The following is a 10,247-nucleotide window of genomic DNA, read 5'->3' on the forward strand; positions in this document are numbered from 1 at the left end:
CATTTTGCTTTAAATGCACATATTTATCACTCGTGTGTAATCTGATATTTGACTCATCACTACTGCATGCGTATTAACAAAATTAACAGTCTTTCTCAGTAAATTATCAAAAAATCAACATACACGTTTGAAACACAGTTCTTAACATTAGTTTTGAAAAGTTTTAGAATAGAATAAACAAAGAATGTAATGATGAATTTGCACATCAATAGGTGAATGTTTATGAACAAAACAACATTTTAAAAGGGGTATCCTTTTTTCCTCTTTTTATTTTATATACCTACATTTTTAAACCTACTACATATAACATCATTGAATGAGCCAATGGGGTGAGTTTGGTTTCTCTCTCTCTCTCTCTCTCTCTCTCTCTCTCTAGCTCTCTCTCTGGATTGTCCAATCAGCATCCAGGACCATAACTATCAGTTTCATAATAATGAGCATTTGTGTTGTTTGATCAAATGACCAGGACAAAAACATATTTGTAGAGAATGATTTATTAATTAATTGGAATAGAAGCAAAGTAATACAGTATTTTAATCAGCAATCATAGTTGTAAATCAGTCTGTGTTATGGTGGATTTGATTATTAATGATCAGCTGTTTATATGAACAGACTAAAACATGCAGAAACTTTTTAACATTGAACAGAAAAAAAAAACCATAATGATTGGCTTATTGCTCCGTCCACATGTTTTCATGCACATTTCACATGCGTCAAAAATGTGTCCACATTAAGTGTAACTGGAATTTACATTAAAACAAACAGTGAGGACTCTGCCGCCTTGTTTAAGAACGCTGCACACCACTGATATTTATTATTCATCTTTTGTGTTTTTCATGGCGTGACGAATTTGCTCCAGCAGTTTGTCTTTGTTGTTTGTGATGTTTTTTCCAGCGACCTCCATCAGATCAGTGATCATCTCAGCGCTGTAAGGACGTTGAAAAGTGGCATATTTTTTCATCCACTTCTTAATATCATCTGATGAAACATTAACACACTTAAATCAGAACACAGTTGATATTTCAGTTTTATTCAGGACATTAAGACTTTAACTTGCCTCCACAGTTGACCACATTAAAGAGAGGGATGTGGATCACGGTTGGAGTGCTTTGGCCTTTGAACACATAGAAGTCCTTCGGTTTCTTTATGTCTTCATCAGGAATGCGGACCTCAGGGAAAGGGATCTTTAGTTTCCCGCACGTCTCAGCAGCTTCCTTTACCGTCTGCAGTGGAAAAAAATTACATTATTGTTTGATTAAAAGGGTTAGACATAGCTTGCCAAAACCCAGACAAACTTCCGGCAAATTTAGATTTGCTCTGCAGGTAGTCTGGCAAAGAGCCCATTGAAGCCGATTTCTAATCCGTCCAAATCGAGGCACCAATCAGAAATGTTGAGGCGAGCTTTACACGTTGCCGATCGCTCTGATTGGTTTTAGGTCTATCCAATTGCGCCCAGAGGCATTTGAGCGATGCCCGTTCAACTTTTAAATGCATTATTATATTCAAATTGTAAACACATGAGGACAGTCTCCATGAAAGACCCACTGGCAGATGAACGTGCTACTACATTTCTCTCCGAAACGGTAGGAAATTAAATTAGATTTAATAGAGGATTTTAACTGTGACAAGATGATTGACAGGGCAGTTTACGTGACAGGACGCACGCGACAGATCCGTCCCATAAAGATGACGAAGTAGTGTGTCCCAAAGCTTGCCTACTTTTTTGCTACACATTCAAAAGTAAATACATTTTCTTCACAAAAAGAGTACATACTTTTATGACATAGTGTAACTTAGGACGCAGCATATGGCTTTACACAATGACGATCGCTCTGATTGGTTTTAGGACTTTTAGGTCTATTCAATTGCGCCCAGAGGCATTTGAGTGATGAAAAATGAGTTATTAAAGAAGCTTTGCCAGACCATAACTCAGTTACTACTGAGAATGGTCTGGTTTTAACCAGGCTAGGTTAGACAGACATTTCATGTTTAAATTTAAAGTATTCACCGAAATCGTCAGGATGAGAACCCCCCCCCCCCCCAACCCCCCTTGAGATAAAGGGGAATGCTAGCAGACAGCGCTCTCAAAGTATTATGGTTATGAAAACCCATGCTTTTTTTAAAATGTTTTTCTTTCTTGTTTTTTGACATACAGCATCTGAAATTTTCTGGTAATGTTTATTTTAGATTAGTCTGAACTCTGTCACTATGAATGTCATGAGGAAAAAAGCAGGTTATTTAAAAAAATCTCCTGTTGAAGAAGAAACAAGTCACAGGTTTGGAACGACACGAGAGGGAGTAAATGATGATTTCTAGGGGATTTATCTCTTTAAATGAACTTCTATGAGTGAATTCTCTGTGCGTATAATACCGTGAAAGGATCACCCTCACTGAAATCCAGTGAAATGATGAGGTCAATGTGTCTCTCTTTTCTCAGCACTGGGAAATAGGGTGAGTTCAGCAACAGTCCAGCGTCTATATAGTCTCTCGTCTCACTTTTCAGAAGAGCGTAGGGCACTGCTTTATCTGAGGGATCACAGCATTATATTATTCACAATGAATTTCCAGTTAGCATCTGTCTATGAGTTTCTGTTCTCACCTTTCATGTTGTGAAAAAAGTCATATTTCCTGCCCCAGATCCACTGAGCCATGCATTTAAAAATTCTCTTCCAAAGACCTGTAAAACAAATACACAGTGGTTCTTATATTTAGTAAATGGTTCTGATACTGTTTTATATTCTGTATGTTTTTAGTTGACTATACGGTTCATTGGAGAGATGTTTCATGATAGATTCTTCAGATTTAAAGTACATCATTGGATGGCTAAAGGTTCTTCTGTGGCATCAGTCTGTTAAAACCATTTAAAAAAAAAAACCCTATACCAAACTATATTTTAAATCCATTAACATTGACATATCACTTAATACTTACTGATATAAAATTACAATTAAACTTTTTTAGTATTTCTTTATTTCTCACTGCACATGTCTTAATATTATGCCTAAAATGTGTTTTGATATCATTATTAATAAGGATTGTATGATTGCTGTATAATATCAGTTTTAAATGCATGATATTTAAAGTGTACGTAAAGTATACTTAAAATTGTTCCACTTTAGCAAATATAAAAATAAAATATACTTAAGTATATCTTCAGCTGGACCTCAGCACTATTTCCTTACAATTAAAGTGTATTAAGTACAAAATTAGCTGTTCTAGTTTAGCAGACATTAAGAATACCAGTTTGGTATTCCAAAAGTACAATTGCAGGGTATTTTTATTAAGAAAATAAATATGTAAATGTATTTGTAGTAACACAAACCAATGTATTTCAAATACATTTTAGTATATTTGTTTTTCACTAAGATGGTGCTATTGGAAGCTTTATGGAATCTTACAGTAAAGCACATTCGGTTTATGCATTAATCTTGGCTAGAAAATCAAAAACGAAGTACATTATACAAATCAACACATTTTAAAGACAGGTCAACCTACCAATATCCATGAAGCTGCAGTAACAACTCAAAAAATGAAACACATCCTCAGTGAATTGTTTCACGTACTCTGCATCTATTTTAGCGATTTCCAAACGCTGTGTTCGAAAAATCAGCTGATGTTTGCCTCCAGTGATCTCTGTGAAAAGAGGAGAACATGACTGAGTTCTTTTAATCTGATGCAGGTTTGTGTATCTTGTGTTAATTAGAGTTTTTGTTGGCCATAACTGATGTTTTTGCATATTACTGTTGCATCAATTAATTTGTAGTTTATTTTACTGTTAAAATTATGCTGAAAAGCCATTAAAATACATTTAGCACACTTTTGTGTACTCTTACCACTCAGCTTTGTTCTGATGCATTTTTCAAGATCAGACGGATCTTTGCCATTCAAAACCGAGAGATTCATGTCCACGAGATCAATGAGCACCTGGTAACATTCGTCTATGTGAGGGGAGTTTGACTCTTCTGAAGGAAACACACATTGAACAAACATGAACACAGGGCAAAATGTCTTGAATATCAAGTGCTTTCCATCCCCAAATTTAGATATCAGGTGTTTTCAGGTGAATAATCATCATTATACAGGTAGCTCACTTTTATTTTTCATAATTAAAGAGTTTAACTTTTTATTCCTCAGCAGGAAGCATGAACAGAACATTAGACACAAAATAATAATAATAATAATAATACGTTTTATTTATAAAGCGCCTTTCCCAAGCTCAAGGACGCTGTACAAGAAGATAACAAAAACACAGCATTAAGCATTAGTATGCATCACATACAAGAGGTTTTTAGTTGAGTCTAGTAGAAATGTAACAAAGAGTTAGAGGAAGAGAATTCCAGAGTTTCAGAGCCACAGCACTCAATGATCTACCACCCATACCACAAAAGATAAATCCACTTGTCAATAAATAAAAGCTGTAATAAATGCTTTACCTTCACTCGATCCCGTACACATTTCTGTTTGTGTTTCAAAAGGTCCGATGATATGGTGTAATAACTCTGGGGGGGGGGGGGGGGGGGGATCAAATAGAATTAAGGTTCACATGATAATGAAATGACTCTCAGCTTTAGAAACTAGAACAAATGAAGTTGCACCTTTTATTTTTTCCCAGAGGAATTTAAGGATCTCGTCTACCGATACATCAGCTAAAGCACTGCCGCACAGACCTGCAGAAAACACAGGATGGGTTTAAGTTTAAGAGTGTTCACAATAAACAAAAATGTATCATTTTTAAAATAAAATGCGTAATACAAACAGTCTGATTTAGGCTCTTATTCTTAAGCAAAAATTATCTTTCCTTTAAATCACTGTGTAATGAGAAGGTTTATGTTGAAAAACAGCACCTCAGTGTGAAATGATTTTAATGATTTTTCAGCATTTCTAATTTGAATACTTTATATTTCAGTTTTGACAGACCTGGGCCCGTATTTATTAAGCTTCTCATAGTCTTAAGTGCTGATAATTCATGAAATTTACACCTACTTTAGTGTAAAAGTGTAAAAGTCCAGTAGGGGCTTGTGATGCACTGAGACAGAGACGTGCGCAAATCTTTCAGGAGAGGAAGAATGTTTTTGAAATGTTTGACGACGAGCGGTTAATCAAACAGTATCGTTTGGACAGAGCAGGAATCATCTTTGTCAGCGCTGGTTAATGTTGGGCTGAACTTGCCTTTTATAACATGTTTCCGCTGTTCAACTAATTCAGCAAACGGTTGCACTTCTTCCTCCCAATTCGGTTTTCTTTTGCAATCCACAGTGGCTGATTATATCATAAAATCTAGGCTATATCAGTTAACAGCACACCAGTTTAAAATGTGTAATTAAGACATGGTGGAAACTGTGTTTATCTTTGATTTCCAATGTGTATATCATAATGCATTCTCTTGAAAATTATTTATTGTCAAATGTGTGTTGAATGTAAACTTTCACCATTCAATGTAAATTTATCTGAGAATATTCTTAAATAAGGAAATCTGTTCAGTGATTGGTCCATAACTATGTCGTCATCCAAAATCCCGTTTTTGGCACAGCAAAGTGTTGTGAATCATCTCTAAGACTGACACTTAAGATTTAGTCCTACACTTCACTTAAATTACAACTGAGATGCTTGATAACTAACTTTTAGAAGCAGCTCTGAGAATTGTTTTACTCTTAAGTCAGTTCTTAGCAGTGTTCTTGTGAGTAATTCTCAGAGGCTTGATAAATGAGACCCCTGATCTCCAGATCAATCCCAGATACTATTGATCTGTTTTACACTATACTCTCATTCAGGTCAATGTATAAAGGAGAATCAAGAGAATGTAGCTTGATATTATAAATATGAATAAACTCTCCTGTCACAGAGTTTGTTACCTTGCAGGTACAGCATGTCCATCTCAGGCTGGTCCTTGATCTTACGGCCATTTTCAAACTTGCTGCCAAAGCTGGATGTTTCCACAAACGCTCCAGTGAGGGAATAACCGGCTTCATGTGGAGTGATCTCAAACCAGGGGTCTGCAGACAGAAACATGTCCATATAACAGCTGACACAAACACTTTAACTCTGTCTGTCTATCTCACACACACACACACACACACACACACAGACCTCCATCTTTGCTCTGTTTGCATTGCTTGTCGATCACTGTGTAGATGGGAAACGGGTCTTTACTGTGATGGTCTCGCTGATCTGAGAGTGTGCGTTTGTCAATCTGAAGAGAAAAAAATTCTGCAGCTGTTAGTATTTATTATGTCGGTACTTGTAGGAGAGACCTGGGACAATTTATTCAGTCACAATTAACCTCAAGTGAAAAACACCTTGAGTATCTAATGAATATGTACTAGTACTTAATGGAATAGATACTAGTATCTAAAAAATAAGTACTAGTAGCATGAAAATAGAGACTAGTAGGTTAAAATGATTAAATGTTAAAACGGCTTGCCATACTCGCAGTCCCTAGTTACTCTTGAGATCAGGGGAGTGAGGTTTACACACACAGCTCTCACTGGCCTACGACAGTTAGGAATCGTTTATAAATCTCAGATTTTCAATATGGTCTTAGATTTTTTACTTCACTTCTATATTTTTTTTACTACTATGGAAGTCAATGGGGTCCATCAACCAAATGTTTTTTTTACAGTCTATGGTTAAGACCCGACTCTGAAGTAGGAGCCAAATTAGTTCCCCAAAAAGGAGTTCCTAGAACTGAAATCGTGAAAAATCAGAGGAAACTATGAAAAGGTTAATGAGGACAGAATGAGGACAGAATTAAAATTTTTAAGTGAACTGCTCCTTTAAGATCATACTTTACTGAGTGTTGTATTATGAATAGTTACAGACCTCTTTCACAATTGTCGTAACGAACATCACTGCCCAGACGTCAGTCAAGCTGAATATGTCTTTCTCATGGTAATATTTCTTCAGTTTGGCATAAGCCTCTTTCCAGCTGACTGCAGGACCGCTGAGTCTCCGGACAATCTTGTCTTTCACAGTCTCTAGTTTGGTGGACCAGTCTGGCTCCTGATATAAGGAGGCCATGCACCTTCAGAGGAACAACATATGCTCTCATTTATGACATTCAACCCGTGTGTGTGTGTGTGTATGTGTGTGTGTGTGTGTGTGTGTGTGTGTGTGTGTGTGTGCGTGTGTACCAGGTGGATCCAGAGATTCCGCTCAGATAAAGCACACAATCCAGAAGACCTGTTTTCTGGAGTTGATCCAGGGATCCCAGCAAACCCACCATGGCTCTTTCTCCTCCTCCAGATCCCAGTAATGCAATGTTTGGCACTTTGTTCTGAAACACAGATTGATTTAGCAAACAATTGATGTTCATCAGCTAAAACACCATTTATAAATATCCAGGCAGATAAACAAAGTATAATATTACCTCACTGCAGGTTATCTTAAGTTTCTTCAGGCTTTGTAGAACATCATTTCTCCTTCTGGTGACAAACTCCTTCTCATTCTTATTGAGAGAGTGTTCGATTCTCACTTCACTGCAGTGACAGACAGACCAGTGATGAATTTATACAGCCATTTCATACATTTTAGAAAAGTTATTGTCAGAATTATCCAGTTTTAAGCCGTTAATTGTGATGCAATACGGTACTTATATACTGCATAATGAAGTGCAAAGATTTAATCATACGAGTCTGAGCAGAATTACCTTTCCTGGGGTTTTGATGCACTCATCTATAAAACAACAGAGTCAAACATTAAAGTTAAAATCTATAATTCCAAAACTAATAGGGAACATCTTTGGAAAATCTTGACAGTTCTTTTGATAAAAATTAGTCATACCTCAAATATCGATTATTATGCCACAGTTTTTTTTTTTTTAAATGCAAGTTGGTAACTTTAAACTAAAAACTAACTTTAAAACATATACTCACTGTTCTTGTATAGTCTTGTAAAATCGTGATGCTTCAGCAATATCAGCACAGCAGCCGTCGACTCTCAGATCAGACAGAAGAGCCTCTTTTATAGGACTCTGAAGGTCTAGATATCATCGTGGGAGGTGGAGGTGATAAACCTGAACTCCAGAGAACAGAAAAAGTTTTCCATGTAATTTCCTTGAGGTGGGTGTGGACCGTAGGGTTACTGTACTGTGTATACCATGTCTAAATGCATAGAAGTGTAAAAGCTAATGTGTTTGAACTATATGGAGCAGATAGTTTTCAAACCCAATGAAATCAGAAACATATCAAATTAAATTAAAAATGAAATACCTATAAGCAAAAAGCCCTTTTTGGCTGGTTTTGCTGTGTTGTGGTGACATTACCCTGCATCTAAATAGTGTGAAAAGTGTTTTACAGTTTTCTTCAATCGATTTGACACACTTCTCCAAACTCGGATCACTGCTCTCAAAAAATCAACATGGTTATCTGAACATTTGTAATTTTCATTCATTTCATACAAATTACAAATCATATGCATAATTTTCTCAAAGCGTAGAAAATTCTCAAAAGTGTCCACACAGCCAAACAAACTTTTTATATATCAGGGGGGGAAAATCAGCTCTTTTTATTGATTTTACAAAAATCCATCCCATCTGAGGTCTTGGAGTCTTTAGGTGCGTCATTACAAATTACTGATTATGCAAGTAATTAAAAGCAAGAGATAAGAAAAAAATACAACCAGACAAAGGCTTAAAAAAAACCCGGAAGGTTATGTGTTATGTTAATTGTTTTGACAGCGGTGTTGTAACGGTCACCAGCTGGAGTGCCCTTGAGAGCCACCAGAGGGCACTCCACATCAGACACTCACGTTCACTCTCAGACTACAATTCCCATACTCACTGACCGGACTCATTATCTCTGAACACTCATCACATTCACCTGTACCTCATTATCACTGATTGCATTCACCTGTGTCCCATCACCCTGTTAGTCTCAGTCTATTTATACCTTGTTCATTCATTCACTCACCGCGAAGTCCTGTTAAGTGTTACACTGCATTTCTGAGCGTTTCCCTGGTTTTCTTGTTTCTTGGTTTTTTGATATCTTGCCCTGTTCCCTGGATTACTCTCTTGCCTCTGGTCCCTGGATTACTCTCTTGCCTCTGGTCCCTGGATTACTCTCTTGCCTCTGGTCCCTGGATTACTCTCTTGCCTCTGGTCCCTGCCTGTTTTGTTTGTTTTGTTTGTTTCTTTGTTTTGACTACCTGCCTGTGTATGACCCTAGCCTGTACTTTGGATTACGCCTCTGGATTGCCCCAGCCAATAAAGCTGCATTTGGATCTCCTACTTTGTGTCTCTGAGCAGTTCGTAACAGAAGACTTCGCCACACAAAGATCCAGCAGCCATGCCAACCATGGACACAGGTGCACAAATCCTGTGTCTCCGTCAGGGGAATCGTTCGATTGAGAGGTATGTCGAAGAGTTTATTGAACTGGCACATCTTACCTCAATGACCACAGAGTGCCTAAAGATATTTTTTCGTGGAGGACTATCTGAACCGCTCAGTTCATTCATGCCCTGGCATAATCCTCACGGGACTTTAGAGCAGTATATCAACCTGGCCCTTTTGTTGAGTGGCTCATCGTTTACTGTGGGCGGGGTAGAGGAAGAGCTCCGTGAACCCACAGTATCTCCTGAGCCAGAGCTTCACGTCACGTCTGCCGAGCCAGAGCTTCACGTCACGTCTGCCGAGCCAGAGCTTCACGTCACGTCTGCCGAGCCAGAGTTTCACGTCACGTCTGCCGAGACAGAGCTTCACGCCAGTCCAGCCGAGACAGAGCTTCACGCCAGTCCAGCCGAGCCCGCACTTCACGCCAGATCTGCCGAAGCCAAGGCAGTATGCGTCATGCCCGCCGCCCCTGAGACAGCAAGCGACATGCCCGCCAAGCTAGAGTCTTCACCGCTGGTCCCGTCCAGCTCAGAGCCCTCTTCACCGCTGGTTCCGTCCAGCTCAGAGCCCTCTTCGCCGCTGGTCCTGCCCAGCTCAGAGCCCTCTTCACCGCTGGTCCCGTCCAGCTCAGAGCCCTCTTCGCCGCTGGTCCTGCCCAGCTCAGAGCCCTCTTCACCGCTGGTCCCGTCCAGCTCAGAGCCCTCTTCACCGCTGGTCCCGTCCAGCACAGAGCCTTCACTGCTGGTCCCGTCCAGCACAGAGCCCTCTTCACCGCTGGTCCCGTCCAGCTCAGAGCCCTCTTCACCGCTGGTCCCGTCCAGCTCAGAGCCCTCTTCATCGCTGGTTCCGTCCAGCACAGAGCCCTCTTCACCGCTGGTTCCGTCCAGCACAGAGCCCTCTTCATCGCTGGTCCTGTCCAGC

The 10,247-nt window shown here is 39.0% G+C and overlaps 1 protein-coding gene across 1 annotated transcript; it reads right to left on the reverse strand.

Annotated features, from left to right (window-relative positions):
• Nucleotides 1–591: 591 nt before the first annotated feature.
• Nucleotides 592–9,377, reverse strand: LOC308691319 (cytosolic phospholipase A2 gamma-like; the record flags this gene model as incomplete). The annotated part of the gene is made up of 13 exons (XM_081366394.1): nt 592–978; nt 1,058–1,223; nt 2,372–2,526; nt 2,600–2,677; nt 3,496–3,633; nt 3,834–3,962; nt 4,596–4,667; nt 5,853–5,993; nt 6,088–6,190; nt 6,820–7,021; nt 7,131–7,273; nt 7,367–7,475; nt 9,169–9,377. The coding sequence occupies 13 exons, from the start codon at nt 9,375–9,377 to the stop codon at nt 815–817; spliced, it is 1,809 nt and encodes a 602-aa protein (XP_081222520.1). The 3' UTR covers nt 592–814.
• Between the last annotated feature and the right edge of the window lie 870 nt (nt 9,378–10,247).

The sequence above is a fragment of the Scardinius erythrophthalmus genome, assembly GCF_964197995.2.
Source record: "Scardinius erythrophthalmus genome assembly, chromosome: 5".
Lineage (NCBI taxonomy): Eukaryota > Metazoa > Chordata > Actinopteri > Cypriniformes > Leuciscidae > Scardinius > Scardinius erythrophthalmus.